At 42.4% G+C, this 24,093-nt stretch overlaps 1 protein-coding gene and 1 long non-coding RNA gene across 2 annotated transcripts in view; one reads left to right on the top strand and one right to left on the bottom strand.

Moving 5' to 3' along the window:
* FAM47E (family with sequence similarity 47 member E) overlaps positions 1-22,994 on the bottom strand; it is a 37,623-nt gene extending 14,629 nt beyond the window's left edge. Inside the window, exons 1-5 of the mRNA XM_077751368.1 lie at positions 22,657-22,994; positions 20,049-20,188; positions 13,673-13,820; positions 10,269-10,466; positions 4,910-5,065 (exon numbers count right to left, since the gene is read on the bottom strand). Of these exons, the coding sequence (XP_077607494.1) occupies positions 4,910-5,065; positions 10,269-10,466; positions 13,673-13,820; positions 20,049-20,188; positions 22,657-22,974 (960 nt within the window). The 5' untranslated portion in view covers positions 22,975-22,994. The remainder of the gene's footprint in view (positions 1-4,909; positions 5,066-10,268; positions 10,467-13,672; positions 13,821-20,048; positions 20,189-22,656) is intronic.
* LOC144220993 (uncharacterized) lies at positions 16,524-21,091 on the top strand. Its single transcript, XR_013331915.1, has 3 exons — positions 16,524-16,715; positions 20,127-20,322; positions 20,700-21,091. It is a non-coding gene; the product is annotated as an uncharacterized LOC144220993 (long non-coding RNA).
* Positions 22,995-24,093: the final 1,099 nt, after the last annotated feature.

The following is a 24,093-nucleotide window of genomic DNA, read 5'->3' as shown; positions in this document are numbered from 1 at the left end:
AAAAAAAAAAAAAAAAAAAAAAAATGACCCCCTCATTGCCAGATTTTTGCCATCCTGATGTTCATGTAACATGGCAATAGTCTGCTCCTGAGTCAGAAATTGAGATGGGTAAACTGTAAATTAAATGAACAGTTGGGGCCCTGGGAACCCCAAGATCACTGCTTGGTTCTTCCTGGTTCCCTGACAAACCCCACTTTTTGGTTTTTGCATTACTAAACTCACCATACAGCATTTAAGATGATCTCAAATTATGAATTGACATTGGAGGAGAGACTTCCATAAAACTGCAAAAAGAGTCTGCAGCAGGGTCTGACCTGCCAAGTCCATAATCCTAGAAAAACTATTTGTCTTCAAAGGCCTCCTCCCTCTGGACCCTTTGAAACCTGAAGGTGGACTTCATTCAACTGTCACTTTGTGTGGGTTGTCGGTATGTTCTTGTCACTGCACTTGTGTGTTCTGGATTGGCTGAAGCTTTCCCCTGCTGCCAGGGTGATGCCCTCACGGTGGCAAAGACACAGTCAGAGAAGGTGTTTCCATCTGGGGTAGAGCTTCCACAATCTCCAGTGATCAAGTACCCATTGCCAAGTCCACATTTTACTTGCCAAATCATATGAGCCTCAATGAAAACCTCACAAACTTTTTGGAATTATCATTGTCTTTATCACCTTGACTCATCAGGCACCATTGGGAGAACTAATGGGATCCCCAAACTTAAAATTTCTAAACTTGCTGAAATCATTGGACTTCCCTGGCTGAAGGTATTGCCTTTGGTCTTCCTGACTGTCTGAAGGACCTCTTTTAGGAAACATAAACTCACTCCACAGGATATGGTCACCAGGTTGTATAAACAACCTTCTGCTGATCCCTTTTTGCCTCATGCTAGTAGGACCAGGACCATACTGTCTTTACTGTGTGATGCTTAAGCATATCATCAACAGATTAAAGAAGACTTCCCTGATCCCAATCATGGGATCCTGTTGGTCACAGTCTAGAGCCTGGTGATTGGGTATTCTAGAAGCATCATTAGAGGAAGATAACCCTTGAGCCACATTAGAAGGGGTCTTACCAAGTATTTCTGACCACTGACACTACTACAAAGCTAGAGGGCATTGAGCCCTGGACACACTTCTCACAGCTAAAGAAGCCTCCACTTGAAATCTGGTCATATACAGATGCTAGAGACCCCTGAATCACATTAATGAGGACGAGAAGTATCTGGCACCAAAGTAGACGGCTTCTACCCAAAACACTGATAACATTTCATACTTTGACTAAACATGAAACCCCTTCTTCTTCTATTTCTTTTCATTACTCTAACATTGGCCAGGAAAGATAATTCCATCATCTGTCTCTCCCAGTCCATTACTAAGGGAGGCAAACTTTCAGATTTGTCAAACTCGATTTGTCGTGATGCAAGAGACCCACTGGTCCTCTCTGTGACCAATTTCTCTTATATTCCCAGTGTCACCACAAACGACAGACAACCCCTGCTTATAAGCAGACACATTTACCTATGTGAATCTTCGTACATTTGCATCCCCACATTCCCATGATTATCAAGATCAGATCTATCCCCACTCACCGAGAGATCTCAGCAGCAGCACCCATCTTTAAAGCACTTAGGATGACTTTTTATTTCAGGCTAGGCAATTCTCTTCCCATATGCTCTAAAAACCTGACTGACCTCTGGTTTAGGAACAAATACAAAGGAGACTATGATCAGAGACTTCTCCTTAACTCTTGGAGACACTGCAGATTCCATTGCTAAGGCACGAGCTGCCCAGCAAAGATCTGTAGAATCTCTGGCCAAAGTTGTTCTTGATAACAGGATTAGCTTTTAGCTGAGCAAGGAGGTGTCCGTGCTGTGGACAACACCACATGCTGCACCTGGATTAACACTTCTGGGGAAGCTGAAACTCCGTTACATAATATCACTGAGCAAGCCACTTGGCTTCAAAGGGTGAGTCTTACTACTAGGTCATTCTCTGATTAGTCTCAGGAATCATGGCTCCAAAGAGCACTTCAAACATTGGGAATTATCCTGCTTAGAGTTTTCATAATAATCTCCCTGGTGTGTTCCATTCTCTCAAAAGCTTGAAATGCATGTTTGTAGCTGCTAATCACCAAACAAACAATCTCCCTAAGGCTGGAGCATCAAAAAAGGGACAAAAAGAATGATTGATTAAAAACTTGTGAGCCTGAAGTCATGACCTGTGAACACCACAGAGATTCATGAAAAAAGCAGGATCCGGCAAAGCTTTGAGAAGTACAGAGTGCTAGCTGAGAGTGGCACTAGTACCTTACATTTTGATCACACCTCTCAGTTTGGCTGACAGTTTCATGAAAAGGAAGGGCATTGTTAAAAAGAAACAAATGGAGGGGTGCCTTGGTGGCTCCGTTAAACATCCCACTCTTGATCTCGGCTCAGGTCTTGATCTCACTGTTTGTGAGATTGAGCCCTGCTTTGTCTGACAGTGCATAGCCTGCTTGAGATTCTCTCCCTCTCTCTCTGCCCTTCCCCTGCTCACTCTTGCTCTCTCTCTCTCTCTTTCTCAAAATAAACAAATAAACTTAAAAAAAAAAAGAAGAAGCAAATGCAGTCACTTACGTTAAGTGCCACTAAGATTTCATGCCTAATCTGATTGCAGTTTCAGCCTCTCCCAGGAGTGAGATTTTTAACTCATTAGTCTGAAATTTCCAGATCAGCACTAGTGAGGTACTCTGCATAAGACTCCTGCCCTTCTGCCTTAGAAAAGTGACCTTGCCAGAACAATCTTTTCTTTTGCTGATAATAAAAGCAGGATCTGGCAAAGCTGTCCTTGACCCACCCCATTTCTGCCTATAAACGCCTTCCATTTTATACAACTGTTTGGAGCACCCTTCTATTTGTTACACACGATACTGCCCAATTCACGAGTCATTGACTAGAGCCAGTTACACCTTGTAAATATCCTTGGTTGACTTAAAGTTCAAAGGGCATGATACTCAGAAAAGATTTGATCCAGTCCCAACATCTTTGGGGCATTCATGTTATCTTTTGGGTTTTACCTTTCATTTATTTGCATTTTAAAATTGGATGGATAAGTTTATGTCATTGTAATTCAGTTCTTTAAAACCATTTCACCTTCCAAATGAACTCAGTCAAGAACACACCAAAGTTCCCAGCAAGAGAGCCACATTCGCACAGTGATTGTCCTCTACCAGCATCCTATTTCCCCTGTGTCTCATGAATTCACATGTCATAGTCAAGTGGCATCAACTAAAGTTAACAGGGAAATTCACTCTTTAGGAAGGACAAAGGTGTGACTTATAAAAATCATTAGAGAACAATCCCATTGTTTTGACTCCTTCCTATGTCTAAGCTACCTGATAAACAATCTTTTACTGTAATACATAACCGTATTTCCAAAATTTAAACCTTACTTCTCTTTCATGAGCTGACTGTCACCATTTTGGTAAACATCTTTCCTCGTGTTCACCATCAAAATGGAATAATTGTGTAAAATTCCTTATGCCTTTAAGAGTTAGCCTTTAAGAATATATTTCTAAAAAGAGAACTTTTAGACACCTGCAAACAAAAGTTTTGCATCTATTTTTGTGTTGCAATATTTGATTCATTGAGAATTATTCATTCATTCATTGATTTGTGTTTTGTTATTTTTTAAAGTGCAACTGGAATAGTTTTATGTTATGTAATAAATTCACATAAACTTAGATACTTTGCTCAGAAAACCATACATCAAGAAATTGTACTGAACATTATTTATATTACTTTTTGGCTTCTATAATCATCTTGTGCTTATAAATTTGTGCCATGCTTTACATGTGAAAAATAAGAATTTCATACTCACTACTAGAAAAGATAAAAGTGACTATCATTCCTGCCTCAGCTTTCCAATCTAAAGGAGACAATCAATGAGTGATTGCTGAATAAATGAGTCAGCACATCTGCATAGCATTTTGTTTTGAAGTGTTTTCATCATTATCTGGGAGAAGCTCTGGACCTGTCTTAAAAGAGAAGGGGTCACAGGGGCGCCTGGGTGGCTTAGTCGGTTGAGCGTCCGACTTTCGCTTAGGTCATGATCTCGCGGTTCGTGGGTTCGAGCCCCGCGTCGGGCTCTGTGCTGACTGCCAGCTCAGAGCCTGGAGCCTGTTTCAGTCTGTGACTCCCTCTCTCTCTGACCCTCCCCTGCTCACGCTCGCTCTCTCTCTCTCCTAGAAATAAATAAAACACATTAAAAAAAATGAAAAAAAAAAAAAGAGAAGGGGTCACAAATATTCTTATCAGAGTTTTGTTCAAGTGTCCTGTCACTATTTCCAAATTTCTGGGACTACAATGAGTATCTTCTGTCTGGTAGGCATGCACACAAGGCCGGGCAGGCACAGAGTTTATTTGCAGTAAAATTAGAGCACATCCTCGTTATGTGTGCCTGTTGCTTTGCAATGTCAGTCAGTGCTTATTAACCTTTGCCCCTTTTCTATCAGACAGGTCCTGCAACTTTGGGAATTGCATAAAGAAGTTTCCTCAATGCAGTTTTGAACACTTTAACATTCACCCATTGGTGACAAAAAACCAGCTTCACATTTATTTACTCAAAGAGAACCCGTGAGATTATACCCATTCTGAGTACTGGGGTGGTCCTACCAGGTCACACCACCCTTTGAGCAGCCAATTTACCCATAGAATTCCTTGTTCCAAGAATGCTAGGAATATGATGAATGGTTGCCCCATCTTTAGAGACATTGTGTCTACCATAAAGCCAGGAGATTTCAAGACTTACTTATTACACATATAATGTGTTCAATATGCAAGTTATGTTCCACCCAGAACTCTCACTTCAACATGAGTTGGCAGCTGTACTATGAGAATCTTTAGATCAGATGATCATGTCTCAGCACATAGACATACCTGTTCCTGCAGCTGCTTTTTAAGATTCTCATCTTGAGCTTTACATGAGACCTTGGGGTCAACCAAAGGTTCATCTGCTCTCTGTTTTTTCCACAACTTGGTGTCCAGGTACCATGCTCCATACCTCATCTTCACACGCTTTGGTTTATAAGGATTCTGTAGAAAATAACAATTCCCAATTTTATTAGGTTTTTTTAATGTTTGTCATTTCAATAAGTCTAAGATTTAGCTTATGAAAGCAGTAACATTTTTTTAAGTTTATTTATTTTGAGAGAGAGTGGGGGAGGGGGTGGCAGAGAGGAGGAGAGAGAGAATCCCAAGCAGGCTCTTTGGTGTCAGCACAGAGCCTGACATGGGGCTCAATCTCATGAATCATGAGATCATGACCTGAGCAGAAATCAAGAATCAGTTGCTTAACCAACTGAGCCACCCAGGTACCCTGAAAGCAGTAGTGTTTATTTTTCGCTTAGGGTTGATCCTTGCCAAAGTATTTTAGAAAGTTTTGGTATGCTTTGACTTACAAAGGTATCATGAAAATTTCACAATTGAGAAAATAATGTAATGGTTAAGCATAACCTTTGCATTTAGACAAACCCAGCTTTAAACCCCTACTTAGTAGCTATGAGTCTATGGGCAAATTAGTTAATTCTTCATCTATAGAATGAAGATAATAGTATCCATCCAAAGGGTTGTAGGAAACATTAAAAGAAAAAAATATGTAAAGCAGCTAGAAATCATATAAAAATCACATATTTCACTGAAGGGGTAATGACCTTAAACAATACTCAGTCAGCTACTCAGTCAACCAAAATAGTGAGTTATAGACTTACTATGAGCCCAGTACTGTGCTCAACCTTATAAATGCTTTACTACTTTTGATCAAAATGCTGTCCAACAACAGCAACAACAAAATTGCTATCTACCACCAATTTCTTGCCTCCGGTTGGAAGAGAAAATAGGAGAAAGAATAGATGTCATTCCTTTCTTTCTCTCATTCCTCGGTAGTGCAGGAAGGATGTAAAGAGATCTGTTGGATCATAGCCTGACAGTGTGGATGCAATAGCCACACTGTCTCATCACAAAAGGAGGTCTAACTCTTGACTAAGACAAAGATGAAACCACAAAGATTCTGCACCTCTCTCTTCTCACTCACGTTTAAACCTGAGGCGGAATGTGTGGGTCATTCTAGAATCAGGTCAGATTATGTATCTGAAGCAGAGAGGACAGGACAGCTCAGAGGGAGAGGAAATGCCTTCTGAGAGCTGGATGCAGCACTTGGATCCTTTCACTTCAAGCATACTGTTGAAAAACTGCAACCACCTCACAACATTTCTTGTCTCCCTTCCCTGTCTCATGTCTCTTAACTGCATATCACCATTTCATATGCTATATAGTCTTCTCATTGCTTGTCTCGTAAGCCTCAGAGATTGCTCCCAGATACAACCCTCTGGGCACGTAGAGCAATACTTACGACATAATAGGTGCTCAATAAATATTTGTTGAATGAAAATTGGGTTGCTCAAGTTTGGCATCACTGACACTTGCAGCTGAATAGTCCCTTCTTGTGGGGTCGGGGAGGGAGCCATCCTGTGCATTGTAGGAACGTAGGCAGCTTCTCTGGCCTCTACTCACTAGATGCCAGTAGCACTGCCTCCCCCAAACTGTGACAATGAAAAATATCCACACGTGGTCAAATATCCCCAGGGGGTAGGGTGGAAAGGGGGGTGAAATCACCCTCAACTGAGCATCACTGACTAAAACAAACGCAAGAAGGAGAGAGAAGAAAAAAGAAAGGAAGGGATGAAATCTATAGTACAGATCTGAGTTCTGAAGTATGTTATGCTGTTGGGTGACTGTTCATCACTCAAGACTCAGCACATGCATGATTTCTTCTGTGAGTCCTTAACTGGCCCCCTCACCCCGTGCTTGGTGGAATTGATGACTTCTTCCCATGTCTTCAATGAACCATGGCAGCACGCCATGATAGTCCATCATTTGCCTGCTGACCCGATGGGGCTATAAACTCCTCAAGTGTGGGAAACAGACCTTCGTGTCAGCTTTGTTTGCTCCCAGCACTTTTGAGCACACAAGCAGATAACCAGAAATGTTTGTGGAAGGACTGTACACACATGGAAGGATTAAACCCAGGGGAAAGAGAGATGTGTTGTCACAGAGGCATGGACTGCTGGGAGAGGTCAAGAGTAAAAATAAAGTAATGTCAACCACGGGACCTGAAATATCTCCACGGAAAATCTGGGACATAACCCAGGTCTAAAGGAAGATGTAAGAAGGTAGATGTGTGTGAAGGGCCTTCAGACTGAGAATATTGTGAGCAAAAGTAAAGTAGTAGGAAAGCTCCGAGTTTTAAAGACCAAAGAGGAGTGTAGCAGGCCTGAAAGTATGTGGGCTAAAACAGAAAGATGGGGATTTCCACTTCCGGGAGAGGGACCAGGTTTACCCCCCTACGTGCTACTAGAAAACAGAAATAAATATAAATATGATTATAAATATAAAGGCTTATAAGACACTGGACACCAAAGAGCAAGTACAGGGATCCCTGACAAATAAGAAATAAGCAAGACAGGTCCCACAATTGTCCCAGCTCACTGTCTTGAGTGACCTTCCAGGCCACAGCGCAGACAGACTCTCAAGAGTTGAGGGGACAGAACTGAAAGTCCAGACCAAGGCGGTTACATTTTGCAGCAGAGTAACAGAAGTGAGAACTGCATAGAGAGGGAACTCCAGAGATTTGCAGAGGGTCTCTCTCAGCAAATGTATGGGGGAGGAAACGACCTGAGGCACAGGGACAGAACCAACAAAAGGATTAGAAGAACAGTACCCGGCATGTACACAGAGACAGGGACCATGCCTGTTCCCTTCTGAGACCCCTAAAGATTCACAGGACACTGGGTAGAACAGACTGAAGGGTCTTCCCTCAGTGTAGAGAATTAGCCACAGACTGAACATCACTTCTATCCTTCCTAACAAATTTTAAAAGCCAAGACCCAAAAGGATCAAACATTTCCAAATAACTTTAACTACATCCCAGAACAAAACTCGAGTTTATAATAAAAATACCCTACCTCAATTAGGTAAATTCCACAGTGTCTGGCATCGACTAAAAGAATCACGAGGCATACAGAGAGGCAAGAATACATGATCCGTAATGAGGAGATAAATCAAGTCATGGCAACTCTCACGGAACTGACACAGATGTTAGAAGGGGCAGACAAGATCAAAAACAGTTATTATAACTGCATTTCACATGTGTAAGATTAAGGAGAGACATGGAAGTGGTTTTTTAAACACTCAAGCCAGACTTCTTGAAATGAAAACTGTAATATATGAGATGAAAAATACACTAGACAGGATCAAAGGCCGATTAGACAGAGAAAGAGAATGAAAACTGAACAGAAAACAAAAAACCCTGCACAGAGCAGCAGTGAGCTGGGAGGCCACTCCATGCAGCCTAATTACCCATAATTGGAGTCCTTGGAGGGGGGAGGGGGAGACAAAAAAATGTTTGAAGAAATAATGGTCAAAACTTTTCCAAATTTGATGAAAACTATACATCCATGTATTGAAGAGTCTCAACAAACCCCAAGCACAAGAAATATACACCAAGGTGTATATAATAATCACACTACCCACAACCAGTGACAAAGAGAACATCTTTAAAGTCGCCAAGGAAGGTCATACATCCGGAAAGACAAAGACAAGGAAGGCATAAGATTTCTCATCAGAAACAACACAACCAAGGCAGTAGAACACCATCTTTAAAGTACTGAAAACAAATAAAAAACTGTGAACCTATACCCACAAAAATACCTTTTAGAAGGAAGGCAGAATAAGGGTATTTTCAGACGTACAAAAGCTGAAGGGCTTAATCACCAGCAGATCTATACTAGAAGCAGGGTTAAAGGAAGTCCTACAGGCGGAAGGAAAATGATACCATATGGAAATGTATTTGAACTTTTACATAGTGACCTTCTGTCTGCCAGTCAAAAGTTCAATTTTGTCAATAACCACCATGGTTTATAGAGCAGTGGTTGGGCAACTATTTGTACATACAGGGAATTGAGCAATTTGATTTGGCCCAGATTCAGGACAAGCTGTGGTGAACAGGTCTCAGGTGTGATGGACATAATTTGCCTGTTCAGCATCACTTTATATTTTACTCTTTAGAAAGATGAGGTGTGCCAGGGATGGAGGGGCGGGTGCCTGGATGGCTCAGTTGGTTAAGCATCCAGCTCTCAGTCTCAGCTCAGGTCATGATTTCATGGTTCATGAGTTCGAATCCTGCATCTGGCTCCACACTGATAGTGCAGAGCCTGCTTAGGATCATCTGTCTCTCCCTCTCTCTGCCCCTCCCCTGCTTGTGTGTTCTCTCTCTCTCTTAAAAAAAAAAAAATATGGTCGGGAAATGGAAAATTTAAAGTGCTGATGTTAGTGCTGCAATGAATAGTTTTCATAAACCTAATGTAACAGAGCCAAGGAAAGAAAACATCACATATGTAAAAACGGGTCAGTTGATTGTGTTCAAATATAAAGGACAAAGTTAATTTGTTTAAATGTTAGAAATACAGTATCAAAGATCACATGTAAAAAACAGAGGGTGATTAGAAGTAATACATTGTTTTTCACTTTCAGAGAAAGGAACTTTCTCTCTCTCACCCCTACCCCCACCACAACTTAGGTACTTAAATCTGTTGTTGCACTGGATGCAATTTGATATGTGTGTATGTCTATTTGCAGCTGTATATTGTGTAGAAAAGTAGAAAAGACATTAAGAGTCCATAGTTCTTCCCTTAGGAACACAGCATGTTTTTTTCTCCTCTGTTTCCTTGTTCTTCGGTCTTCATGGGCAAGTGGTATTGAAAAACTGGATGATTTGTTATTATCAGGCAAGCAAGTGGTCAAGAATAACAATTTGTGGTCATTAAGACTCTCCCCAAAATTCAAGAATTCTTTGGACATAGAATAAACTTTCATGATCATTAATGGCAGCATTTAACTCTTGGATTAATAAACATTCATATATATTTCCATCAACTGTTAGGATTTCAACATATAAAACACATAAAAGAGAGAATTTCAACATACAAACACATAGAGATAACAATGACAATTCAGTTATTAACAATAATGCTGAATGACATGCCTTGTTTGTATAAATGGCTATATTATATATATTAAATATTCATTGATTTAACAAATATTTGTTAAACACCAAGAAAAATTCAAGAATCCTACTGAAAAAGGCCAGCGCCTCACTGAAGTACCAGAATTCAAGAACATTTAAGGTTTTAACTCAACTGAATTTTCTTTGATTTTTAATCTTCTCCTCATTGACAATTACCTGTAGTTTCCGGTGTTTCTGCTCATAGTCTAGTTTCTGGAAAAATTGTGGCTCTTGTAGTTTCTTTAGCCCCACTCCCTTTACCTCCAGAGGAACCTGGTTGAGTCTCATTGTGTGGAGTACATCATGGTTTGGTTTGCTCTGACAGTCAATGTCAAACTGTTTCAGAATGAACTCTTCATCAATGTTTGAACTTCCCTGGAAGAATATCACATTGCATGAATCAAGGACAAATGGTGAAATTCTTCTTTAATCTAAGGGAGGCATTTGACTACAGCTAGAGAAGAGGTAGCTTGGAAGAGAGGTAGAAAATGCTCAGTCAGGGGCGCCTGGGTGGCTCAGTCGGTTAGGCGTCTGACTTCGGCTCAGGTCATGATCTGACGGTTGATGGGTTCAATTCCTGCATCGGGCTCTGGGCTGACAGCTAGCTCAGAGCCTGGAGCTTGTTTCAGATTCTGTGTCTCCCTCTCTCTTTGACCCTCCCCTGCTCACACTGTCTTTCTCTCTCAGAAATAAATAAAACATTAAAAATTTTTTTTTAAATGCTCAGTCAGCATTTACTGGAGACAAGAAGTTCTGGGGCTGTGGAGGGTCTTGTCAGTGCATTAAGAGACAACTTAGTACAAGCCAGCAGTGAGTCCCTGAGGGAATTAGTGAGCTGAGAAAAATTCAGTCTGCTTAATCATAAGCAGACTTCTGATTGCATATAGAAGATGTGATACACACACACACACACACAAACACAAACACACACACACACACAAATATTACTCAGCCATAAAAAAAGAATGAGATCTTGCCATTTGTGACAACATGGATGGATCGAAAAAGTATAATGCTAAATGAATTGAGACAAACAGAGAAAGACATATGATTTCACCTATAGGTAGAATATAAAAAACAACACAAATGAACAAACCAACAAGAAAACAGAAGCAGACCCATAAATACAGAGAACAATTTGGTGGTTGTCACGGGGAGGGGAATAGGTGAAATGAGTGAAGGGATTGGGACGTATAGGCTTCTAGTTATGGAAGGAATAGTCATGCAGATAAAAGGTACAACACATGAATATAATCAATGGTATTGTAATGGCATTTTATGGTGACAGATGTTAACTACACTTGTGATGAACATAGCCAAATGTATAGAATTGGCAACCCACTCTGTTATACACCTGAAACTGGGGTCAGATAAATGGATTCAGATAGAGGAGAGCAGCCAAGAAACAGAGAGAACGCCTAACAATGTTTTAGTACCTCAATCCAGCTATACCTGAAACTCCCTGGATGGTTTCCTTTTCTCCCTTAATCCAGTCTAAACTATATTTCAGTCACTTGCCAATGAAATAGTCCTAAATAATACATTGACTAAAACTGACTAATGTTCAAAAAAATGGAGAAGGAAGATTAAAAATCCTAGAAAGTCTTAAATCTGGTAAAAACCTAAGGAATCTATACCTACAGGACTCAGGAACACAAATAGATAATTAAGTGGGTTCTTGGAAGGAGGGCAAGGAAAGATTTTAATAACTAAGTCAAAAATCCAGGAGCACCTGGGTGGCTCAGTTGGTTAAGTGTCTGACTTCAGCTCAGGTCATAATCTCACGATTTGTGGTNCTCCCTTAATCCAGTCTAAACTATATTTCAGTCACTTGCCAATGAAATAGTCCTAAATAATACATTGACTAAAACTGACTAATGTTCAAAAAAATGGAGAAGGAAGATTAAAAATCCTAGAAAGTCTTAAATCTGGTAAAAACCTAAGGAATCTATACCTACAGGACTCAGGAACACAAATAGATAATTAAGTGGGTTCTTGGAAGGAGGGCAAGGAAAGATTTTAATAACTAAGTCAAAAATCCAGGAGCACCTGGGTGGCTCAGTTGGTTAAGTGTCTGACTTCAGCTCAGGTCATAATCTCATGATTTGTGGTTTCAAGCCCCATGTCAGGCTCTGTGCTGAACACTTGCTCAGAGCCTGGAGCCTATTTTGGATTTTGTGTCTCTTTCTCTCTGCCCTTCCCAGCTCATGCTCTGTCTCTCTGTCTCTCTCTCTCAAAAATAAATAAATGTAAAAAAAATTTTTTTAATCCATTCATGTCAGAAATACCTTTTGTGAAGGTTGNACTTGCTCAGAGCCTGGAGCCTATTTTGGATTTTGTGTCTCTTTCTCTCTGCCCTTCCCAGCTCATGCTCTGTCTCTCTGTCTCTCTCTCTCTCAAAAATAAATAAATGTAAAAAAATTTTTTTTAATCCATTCATGTCAGAAATACCTTTTGTGAAGGTTCTAGTTAAGCATAGCTGCCCAAGTACTTAAATATAACCGAGAAAAATGAGTTGAAGAAGAAGTGAAGGACAGAAAGAAGAAAGGACATTGAAATGGAAAATAAAGGTATGAAACAACAGAGTAGGGGAAATAAATAGTTATTGGCCAGAGTATACAAACTTTCAGTTATAAGAGGAATAAATTCTGGGAATCTAAGGCACAGCATGGTGACTGTAATTAAAAATACTGTATTTATGCTTGAAAGTTGCCAAGAGAGTATATCTTAAATGTTCTCACTGCACTCAAAGAAAGGTAATTATGTGAGGTGATAGATGTGTTAACTAACCCTATTGTGGCAATCATTTTGCAATATGTGTGTGTGTGTAAAATTATCACATTTTATACCTTAAACTTACACAATGTTATATGTCAGTTACATCTCAATAAAGATGGCAAAGAAAGAGAGCCACTAAAAAGAAACAAAGAAACAATAGCTATGTGACATATAAACAATAAACATCTGAAAAGGCTACAAGCTTGCCAACTTTCCAGAAACATCATCTACAGGAAACATTTCTGTTGTAAATGGTGAGAGAGTCATAAAGATTCCTTTATGAATTTGAATATTTGACTTATCATATCTGAACACTGTTTTTTGTAATAGTAACTCTGAACTTGACTTTAATGTTTCTTTATTTTTGAAAGACAGAGAGAAACAGAGTGCAAGTGTCAGAGGGGCAGAGACAGAAGGAGACACATAATCTGTGCTGTCATCACAGAGCCCGATGTAGGACTCGAACTCACAAACTGTGAGATCACGACATGAGCCGAAGTTGGATGTTAACTAACTGAGCCACTCACGTGCCCCATGAGTTTGACTTTAAGAAGTAGGTTGTGAGGGGGCACCTGGAGTCTCAAGCTGTTAAGCATCAGACTTGTGATTTTGGCTCAGGTCATGATCTCATTGGTTGGTGAGTTCAAGCCCTATGTCGGGCTCCGTGCTGACAGTGTAGACCCTGCTTGGGGTTCTCCTCCCTCTCTTTCTGCCCCTCACCAACTCAAGCTCTCTCTGTCTCTCAAAATAAATAATTAAACTTAAAAAATAATAGTAGGTTGTAAGTACTACTATTAACTTACAAAAGAAGTAGCCCAGTTGCAGAAGTCGCTAACTGCTTTGCGTACATTTTCATGAAGAGGACCAACTTGGTGGAGCAATTCTGTTTCACTTGGCTTCTTTTCTTTATAAAGCCATTGACCTGGATGTGACACAGGAGTCTTCTTGGGACTAAGAACAGTGAGATCACCAAAGAATTGCAATATGAGACACCATGAATCCAAGTAGATTTCAAACGCTATCTTGAGGAAAGAAGATGATAAAGCAAGCATTTCCAACAGTCTCTCACAAGCTCATACAATGACTACATTAATTTTCCAAAAATCACATTCTCATTATCAGTATCATAAGGGCAAGTATATCATGATTAATTATAACAATTAAAATGTACGTAGCATTTTACCGTTATAAGCCGATTTTTTGAAACTATGAGTGCCATTTATTAAGACATGTGCCAGGTAAAAGCCCAACTCCTGAAGCCATAGCCAATCTTTACAAGCAGGAGATATCCTTGACTTCTGTCTCTCTTGTCCCTAAAATCCAGCCCATTAATAAATCTCGTAGGTTTTAACTCTGTCTCTTTCTCTGGACTGTTGCAATGCTCCTAACTGGTGTCTCTGATCTTCTCTTAGGGCTCAAACTCCCAACCCTTAAACCATTCTCTGCACTGGAGCTAAAACAGTCATTTCAAAATATAAATATGGCCATATCAAATGCTGCTGCCCTTCACCCTCAATTAAACCTCTCGATAGCTTCTTTTTTTTAATTGAGTGATAATTTCTGTACCATAATACTTACCATTTCAAAATATACAATTTAGTGGCTTTCCTATATATACAAAGTTATGCCATGGTTACCATGGTCTCAATCTGGAACATCTCCATCACTCCAAAAAGAAGCTCATAACCATTGACAATCAGACCTCATTTCCCCCATTCTCCCTGCTCCTGAAATCCAGAAATCTACATTCTGTCTCTAAGGGTTTGACAATTTGGACTATTCTGAATGGAACCTGATACTATGTGGTATTTTGTGTCTGGTTTCTTTCATAAGTGAAAGAAATAGTTTCAAGGTTCATACATGCTATAACATGATTCAGTGGTTTTTTTCATTTTTATGGCTAAGTAGGATTCCATGGTTAGACCACATTTTCTTTATCTATAATCAGTTGATGGACACCTGAGTTGCTGCCACTTTGGGCTACTGGGCGTGGTGCTGCTCTGAATGTTCGGGTACAAGTTTTTGTATTCAGTAGCTTCTCGTGACTCTTCCAATAAAGACCTACGTCTTAACTCAGTTTCCAAGGCTCTTCATGGCCTGGTCCTTGCCTATATCTCCAGGTTCTTCTGAAATTGCCACCCTCCCTCACTCTCTGAGCTCCAGCCATAGTGGCCTTCTCTCAGTTGCATGAATTCATCATGCTCCCTTCAGCCACAGAGCCTTTGTACATGTTGTACCATCTGACTGCAACGTCTTCTGCATTTCCTCATCACCCCCCTCCCCCTTATGTTTCAACACACACGTTCCTTCCTCAAGAAAGCATTCACAGAGGCTTTCCCCAGAACACACATTTCATTCCTGGCAACCAGTACCTTTTATTCACAGCACACATATATTAGTTCATCCACCCACTCTCTCAACAAGTATTTACTAAACACCAACTATGTACTAGGCACTGTTCTAGGCATTAGAATTTAGCTGTAAATAAAGCTTAGACCCTGTCCAAATAGAATTTGCTACTGACTAGGGAGAGATAGATAGGAAAGAAGTAAACATATGCCAGGTGATTACAAGTGATATAAAGAAAAATAAAACAAGGCAGGAGAGATGGAGAGTGAGAACAGGAGCTTTTTATTTGTACAGAGAAAGCCTCACTACCCCAGTGATAGCTGAGCAGAGACCCAAAAGAAGAAATTGATCAAGTCATGCAGTTATCAAACTATGCAGACACCAGGCAGAAAAGAAAAGCATATTCAAAGGCCCCAAGGAATAAGTGTGCTGAGTGTGGATGAGGAATAGCAAAGAGGCCAGTGTGGCTGGGGGGACTAAAGGACAAAGTAGCAGAGAATAATGTCTGAGAGGTCACCAGGGGCCTGATCATACGGATTTCAGAGACAACTGTAAGACTCTGGGTTTTACTCTGAATGAGTAAGCAATTGGAGAATTTTTTTAATCAGACAAACAGAAACATAGCATTTATTGTTGTCATATATCTTGCAGTAAGTTTTTTAAATTGGAGTATAGTTGACACACAATGGCACATTAGTTTCAAGTATACAACATGGTGATTTGATGTCTGTATGTTATGCTACGCTCACGTCAGTTATAGCTACCAGCTGTCACCATACAACACTATTACAATACCATTGCCTCCATTCCCTATGCCGTACCTTAACTGGAGAATTTTGAGCACGAGAATGATGCCGACTTAAGTTTTTAAAAGAATCATTTTAACTGTTGTGTGAGTAATAGACTGGGGCAGGGAGTGGGGGTACCTTGGGTAGTGGCTATGAGACTAGCTAGAAACTTTCAATAATCCAGGCAAGAGCTGGTGGTATCTTGGAAAAGAATGTCGGTAGTACAGTAGCTGAGAGTCCAGATAAACTTCAAAAGTAAAGTCATTAGGATTTGCTGGCAGGGCACAACTATTGTTTCAAAAGTAACTGGAAAAATGGCATTGTTATTTACTGATCTGGAGAAGACAGAAGGGTAGGTAGGTTTGGGGAAGAAATCAAGAGTTCAGGTTCCACTTGTTGAGTTTGAGATGCCAATTACACACCCAAAGGCAAATGTTGAACTTCCATATAAGGAGGGACAGGATGAGGTCACTTAGGTATGAGTAAACATACAGAAAAGATGTCAGAGACTGATGCACTTCAAGGTTAAAAGGAAGACGAGGAGAGACCAGCAAAAGAAGAATGGGGAGAGGGGCACTGAAGTAGGAGAACCAGGAAAGAGGGTTTTCAAGAGGCCAAGTGAAAACAAGTGTTTCAAGAAAGAGGACACCATCAATTGTATCAACTGCTACTGACACATCAAGCATGATGATCACAGAGGACTAATCAGGTGACATAGAGGTCAATGGTAACCTTGACCAAGGGCAGATCTATTGCAGTGCTGATGAGTTAAAGGAAGGGGCACCTGGGTGGCTCAGTTGGTTAAGCGTCCAACTTCGGCTCAGGTCATGATCTCATGGTTTGTGGGTTCGAGCCCCACGTCGGGCTCTGTGCTGACAGCTAGCTCAGAGCCTGGAGCCTGTTTCAGATTCTGTGTCTCCTTCTTTCTCTGACCCTTTCCTGCTCATGCTGTCTCTCTTTCAGAAATAAATAAAACATTAAAAAAAATTTTTTTAAAGAAAGAAGAAGAAGTGAGTATGGACACCTCTTTCAAAAAGTTTTGCTGTACAGGAAAGGAGAGATTGTGCTCAATGAAAGTTGTTTTGAAATGGGAGATATTAACTCATACTATGGTAGGTTGATAATGGCCCCCAAAGAGATCAGGTGCTAATTGTTGGAATCTATAAATGTTACTTTACTTGGAGAACCATCCATATAGATATGACTAATTTAAGGAGCTTGAGATGGTGAGATTATCCTGGATTACCTGGGTGGGCCCTCAATGTCATCACTAGTGTGATTTCCTTGTAGGAGGGGGCAGAGGGAGATTTGGCACACACAGAGGAGAAGAGGATGTGAAGACAGAGCAGAGAGAGGTTTGAAAATGTTGACCTTGAAGACTGGAGTGATATGGCCACAGCCATGGAATACCAATAGCCATGAGAAGCTCAAAGAAGCAAGGATTGGGTTCTTCCCTAGAGCCTCTGGAAGGAACGTGGCCTGCTGATACTTCGATTTCAGCACAGTAATACTGATTTGGGACTTCTGGCCCCAGAACTGGGAGATAATAAATTTCTGTTGCTTTAAGCCACTAAATTTGTGTCACTTTGGGTTTTTTGGGGGTGGGGTGATATTTTTAGAAAGAAAGAGCACAAGTGGGAGAGAAGCAGAGGGAGGGAGAGAGAGAGAAACAGAGAGAGAGAGAGAATCTTAAGCAGGCTCCATGCTCAGTGTGGATCCCATGACTCTGGGAACATGACCTGAGCCGAAATCAAGAATTTGGCCCTCAACCAACTGAGCCACCCAGGTGCCCCAAATTTGTGTTACTTTGTACAGCAGCCACTGTACAAGAATATGCTAACAGAATGTGTTAAGAGTATGCTGACAGAAAAACTTACCATTATGTAATTATACATTTGTTTTGTGATGATAATTTATTAAGATATTAGTTTTGTTCATTTCCTCTGTACTGTACCATCTCTCTTTTCAAGTGAATAACCCATTTGTTTTTAATTTCTTGCCCTGGAGATTTCTTCAGGTTGACCAGCGAAACTTCCTGCAGTTAAAGGCACAGCCCGTACTGTGCAGAACCCCAAGCTCTTTCCAGCACTCATGCTAGACGTAGCAGGTGACGCGGGAAGAGGGGGTGGGTGGACACAGTGTACCACAAACAACAAGAATAGAGAGAAGAAAGAGTCCCAGAGACCAGAAAGAAGTTAAAGATCAGTCCTGCGATTATCCGGGACCTACCCCACTTTCTTATAGTGTAAATAATAACGGTGATTGAAGGTTTGCTACTCAGTGGGATGAGATGATATAAATAAACAAAGGAAAGGGGTCTTTTGTAAGCATATAGCTTTGTGAAATAAGATTCATAACTTCTGTCTGTACTTGCTGCTCCCTTTCACAGCACACTGCAATCACCATGAGGACAGGGTCCTCGCCTGTTCACCACTATGTCCTCAGAACCTAGCAGTGTCCCTAGGTGCTCAGTAGTACTGCGGTTTGTTGTTGTTGTGATTGTTGTCTTGCATAAAGACAGCTAGCTAATAATTCACGGAAGATCCAGCAACTCAGAGACGCTCTTAGGGCCACACCGACCCACACTGTTAGTCTCCAAGGGGAGCCCTACTTAGAACACTCCTCCCTCTTCCTCAGCCAGGTTCTGAGCAAAATAATACAAAGGGCAAAGAAGGAAACTAAAATATCACCTTTTTTAGTGACAGCGCACATGGATCTAGGTTCAAAAGGACTCGTTAAGTGAAATCCAGGAGCAGGTGGACTGTCCCATGCGGACCCCAGTGGGGCTCGCCAGGGCGGGGCTCCCATCACGAAAGGGAGGAGCCACGTTTCCCATGGGCCATCTTGCTTCCTAGTGGAAGAAGTGTGCCCAGTTGTCTCCCCAATTTTACCAGGGCGTATACTCAGTGGCCAGAATGATGGGGCTCCTGTCACCTTGTGTGTCACTTTAGCAAACACGTATAATTTAATAAAAGCTGTACGTGGCCCCTTCCACACACCCTGGCCATGAGCCTGGGTCCTCTATGAGTGGTCTGGGGGCTGTGGGTGGGCTGCTCTCTAGTTCTCCCACACTCCTGAGGGCCCACCAGCGACATCATTTAAATCCACAAGGCGATTGGTATCCCAGATCTATTTTTATCAAGCATATTTACCACTGCATTAACATTAGGTTAAATATTACATGCACAGGGAATATGAGAGTGTGATACAAAGGAAGGTTGCTGTGAAAATTAAGCTTAATGACCTTGGTTCAATGAAGGTGGCATTACTGGTATAGTTTATGCTAAAAAAGATGACTGGGAACTCCCAGCAGCAGACTCAAACTCCAAACAAGGCTTGACATTAGAAGGCCAGCAAGTGAACATATAGGCATGGTTGGGGGTAAAACAGAATGTGTTGCAAGTATGTAAGCATAATCTTTTATAAGGGATTTTTAGGTTTTATGTTTTGTTTTGTTTTTTCCTTTCCAACTAGCTCCTAGTCCCAATCATGTTGAATAAAAGGGCTTCTGCCAGGGGCGCCTGGGTGGCTTAGTCGGTTAAGCGTCCGACTTTCGCTTGGGTCATGATCTCGCGGTTCGTGGGTTCGAGCCCCGCGTCGGGCTCTGTGCTGACAGCTAGCTCAGAGCCTGGAGCCTATTTCAGAGTCTGTGTCTCCCTCTCTCTCTGACCCTCCCCTGCTCACGCTGTCTCTCTCTCTCCTAGAAATAAATAAAAATATTAAAAAAAAAAAAAAGGGCTTCTGCCATAGATGATTCACAGAGCCCTTGAAGGCCAATGAATCAGGTTTTCTGCAGTTTTCGTCTTCCTGAACAGCTCTCCCAAAGTCATGTACGCACACCCATGTTGTACTGCTGGATAATTCACATCCATTTATGAAATAAACACAAAGAATAGGACCCAAGACTCCTTTCCTTTCTCCTTGGGAACTTAGTTATTTTGCTTCTCACAATTATTCAAATGATGAGGGGCTTGGAGAAGGTTAGTCCTTGAAGGTTTCATGAGGTGACAGGAAAGAGCGAGGGTTGAAGGACAATACTTACAGTCCCGGGTAGATTTGGGTAGAACGTTTTTTTAAAAGTTTTGTGGGTTTCTCTGTTCTTTTCCTGATGCCCTGACAGTAAGCCCACGGATCCTCCAGTTTCCTGTCCGGATCCAGCACTTCCAGCACCTTTAATAAGAGCTACAAACAGAAAACAGCCTTGGAGAGAAGAAAAATGTGCTGAAAAAGACGGCTCCTTGATTCTAAAACACCAACAACATGCCTCTCCGCTTTGCTTTTCCAGCCGGTGATGCTCTTCACCAGTTTCTGTGCAGGTACCGAGCGGGGCGCTGTGGGTAAGTGCCCGCCGCCTGGACACTAGGCGTGCAGCCACGGTGCTGAGCCTCCATCCCCCCACCCCTCACAGAGGAGTTTCCCTGGGCCTGCCCCAGGCTCAGGCTGCCTTACCGTGCCAAGTGCTAGAGGGCTTCTGTGGTTTTTGACTACCCAACAACCATTCTTCCTCCTACAAATAGCAGTGTCTAGATTTTTCTTTGGACCCCAGCCTCACTCCACAGGCAGGTCAGGTCAATCAAGACCACAGCGTCTGGTTTAGGAACAGGCACATAATCCAAAGTTTACCCACAGGAATTGGGCTATGGGATTTTGCTGGAAGCATGCATGCCAACAGAGGTGTTCTTTTTCTTGGTAGCATTTAAATCTAGAGTTGCTGGTGGCCATCATAATACTGTAAGAAGAGATCCTGCCTCAGAAAGAAGCCAACACACCCAGCTGAGGAGGTCAGACATGGAAATAAGGACCACCGTCCTATGCACCATCTGCAGGGATGTGGAAATAATCTGTTTGGCATGGGCTCTGAAGCTCTGTCCTGTGGGAGACAGTGGAGAAAAGCCCCACGTGGAAAATAATTGATTAGAAATTCTAGTTGTCCTGGGGTGCTTGGGTGGCTCACTCAGTCTGTTGAGCATCTGACTTCAGCTCAGGTCATGATCTCAAGGTTTGTGGGTTTGAGCCCCACGTCAGGCTCTGTGCTGACAGCTCAGAGCCTGGAGCCTGCTTCAGATTCTGTGTCACCCCCTCTCACTGCCCCTCCCATGATCATGCTCTGTCTTTGTCTCTCAATGATAAATAAATGTTAAAAAAAAATTTAAAAAAAGGAAATTCTAGTTGTCCTTTCTGTAAACTTCTCTGCCACGAATCATTTATTTATTGATTCGCTCATTCATTATGCACAAATATCGACTGAGTGTCTACTGTATGCCAGGTATTGGTGGAACACAGTGAGAGACACAGATAAAGTCCCTGGCCTTGCAGAGATTTTATTCCAGTGAGGAGCCCCGTGGTGACAAGGGCTGTGATGAGAAACAGATCACAGGAAGGGATAGAGAATGAGCGTGTTTTATGAGACATGTGAGCAAAGATCTGAAGGAAGCAAAGAAGTGAGCCAGACAGACATGTGGGGGCAGGTGTCCCAGGCACAGAGGAGAGATCTGATTCGGACATGCTGGCTGTGCTCACAGATTAGCCAAGAGGCCAGAGCAGCCGGAGAGGAGTAGGTGGTGAGGTTGGAGGAGGAGCAGAGCAGGGTGGGGCAGAGAGCAGACCATGCAGGGCCTTTGAAGAAAGGGCCATCATAGGACTTTGCAGAGACATCTTTCTTTCTTTCTTTCCTTCTTTCTTTCCTTCCTTCTTCCTTCCTTCCTCCCTTCCTTCCTTCCGTATTTATTTTTTATTTTTATTTTTATTTTGAGAGATACAATGAGCATCTCAAGCAGGCTCCACACTCAGCGTGGAGCCCCGGCTCAGTCGCTGGACCCTGGGATCACAATCTGAGCCAAAATCAAGTCTGATGCTCAACTGACTGAGCCACCCAGGCACCCTGAGAAGGTTACCTTTCTGAACGACTGCCATGCTGAAATGACCTAGGGAAGGGGGGTGGGTAGCAGGCACTGTTAGTTAGTTCCCTGCCCGATATCCATTCTGTCTTTTTCCTGAAATCTAACAGAACTGTGTTACAGTTTTGTTCAACGTTGCAATGCCTAACCAAGAAACACAATTTTCTAGACTCCCTAGGTGCTAGAAGTGGTCAGATAATGAGATGTTTACTGGGAAAGATATTATTTGTCTAGTTAAAAGAGAGTCAGCTGTAAGCTTTGCCCCTTTCCCCCTTCTTGTTTGAAAGACAGCCTTGATGCCCGGAGGTGTGGAAGCCATCCTGAGATAAAAGAACAAGACACCTACGCTAAGGATTGTGGAGCTTGGAGGCAAAAGCAGCCTGGGGACCTGGGGACAGAATGGAGCTGCCCCCCACCCCCAGGCTAGAGTGACAGAAGGAAGACTGGACAACTCCCCCCTTGGTTTCTCCTTCCAAAACATCCCAAGCAAAGTAGGCTGGTAGAACTTCAAGGGGAAAGAAGTCAAATGTTTCTGCTGTGCTGGGGCTTTATAAGTTGGCCTCATAGGAAGCAAAGGGAGTGGTGAGTATGTTGCTGGGGGCAGAGAAAGGAGGGCTGCTCCATGAGAACTCTCACCCCGGGGGGTGTTCGTCATCCTCTCCCCAACATAACTGTGTCACCCCCTTGAGAGAACTCCCAGGCAACTGAGAATTATTTTCAAAGCCCTCCCACACCCTTAGGTAATGAGGTTACCTCAACAGGCATGTCTTCCCCCAGATTTGGGTAAAGAGCCAAGGGGTGTGGGGTCAGCCAGGCTTGGACGTCTGCTGGGAAGGCCTTCTGTACCCGCTGGGCTGGTGAGAGCTTGGAAAACGGGGCTGCTTCCTTGGGCTGCCTGTGCTGCCTCTTCTTTGGGGCAGGTCGGGGAGCAGTCGGATGAATCTGGGGGAGAAAGGCCTCCTGAGCACCCCGAGTGATCAGACCTTCACAAGGCGGGCAGCCTTTCCTGAAGTCATCCAGTCCCTTCTTCACAAAGGTCCATCGCAGGCTGTTCAGGGAGGTGGGACACATCGGCCTGTGTTCGTGCTTTCTGAAACACTTGGAGGGTAGATTCTCTTTGTACCTGGAAGACGACACACCTGGTCATATGGGCCACAGGGATGGGGGTGGGACACAGAGGTTGAACACAGGTTGGAGGCTGGCCTCCACCTTTCTTTTTTTTTTTAATATTTATTCATTTTTGAGAGAGGAAGTGTACACAGGGGAGGAGCAGAGAGATAGAAGGAAACAGAGAATCTGAAACAGGCTCTATGCTGACAGCAGCGAGCCCCATAGAGGGCTCGAACTCACAAACTGAGATCATGACATGAACCAGAGTTGGACGCTCAACCATTGAGCCACCCAGGTGCCTCCAGCCTCCACCTTTCTTGAGAGGGTGAGATAGGAGAGGAGGGGTTCTGTGGAGAGGGTCCAGCTAATCAGACTCCTAGTTCAGAGCACATTATCACTGGTCAGTGCATGGCCCCTCCCCTGTTTCCTTGAGCCCGTGTTATTGCACATCGCATTCTCATTACTCCCCCTGCACAGACAAACCACTCTCACAGATTTAAGACAAACCTTTTAGGGGCACCTGGGTGGCTCAGTTGGTTAAGCATCTGACTTCGGCTCAGGTCATGATCTCATGGTTTGGGGGTTCAAGCCCCACATTAGGCTCTGTGCTGACAGCTCAGAGCCTGGAGCCTGCTTTGGATTCTGTTATCTCCCTTTCTCTCTGACCCTCCTCTGCTTTCACTCTGTCTCTGCGTCTCAAAAACATAAATGAACTTTAAAAAAATATTTTTAATAAATTAATAAATAGTAAAACAAACCCTTTTGGTTGTACGTTCCTTATAATATCTGTTTTCCTTTTATGTGCATATATTCTGAATTTACATAAATGGTGGCCTTCTGTTTCTTACTAGTTTGCCAAGCGCCATATTGTAAAGGCCCATCCATGTCACTATGTATAAATCTAATTTTTTATTATCAACCTGCCGCCACCATGGTTCATCTATCCATTCTCCTTGTGAAGGACACTCACAAGTTACAGCTACTTCTTCTTGTCGTTTAAAGGATCACAGGACCACAGTGGCAAGAACCTGGATCCCAGTGGTGACAGCTCCCCCTAACTAGTCGAATGACCTTGGCACT

This window comes from Crocuta crocuta, unplaced genomic scaffold, assembly GCF_008692635.1.
Source record: "Crocuta crocuta isolate KB4526 unplaced genomic scaffold, BGI_CrCroc_1.0 scaffold1, whole genome shotgun sequence".
In the NCBI taxonomy this organism is placed as follows: domain Eukaryota; kingdom Metazoa; phylum Chordata; class Mammalia; order Carnivora; family Hyaenidae; genus Crocuta; species Crocuta crocuta.
The sequence above is the reverse complement of the archived record's forward strand: the minus strand, read 5'-3'. Positions and strand labels throughout refer to the sequence as shown.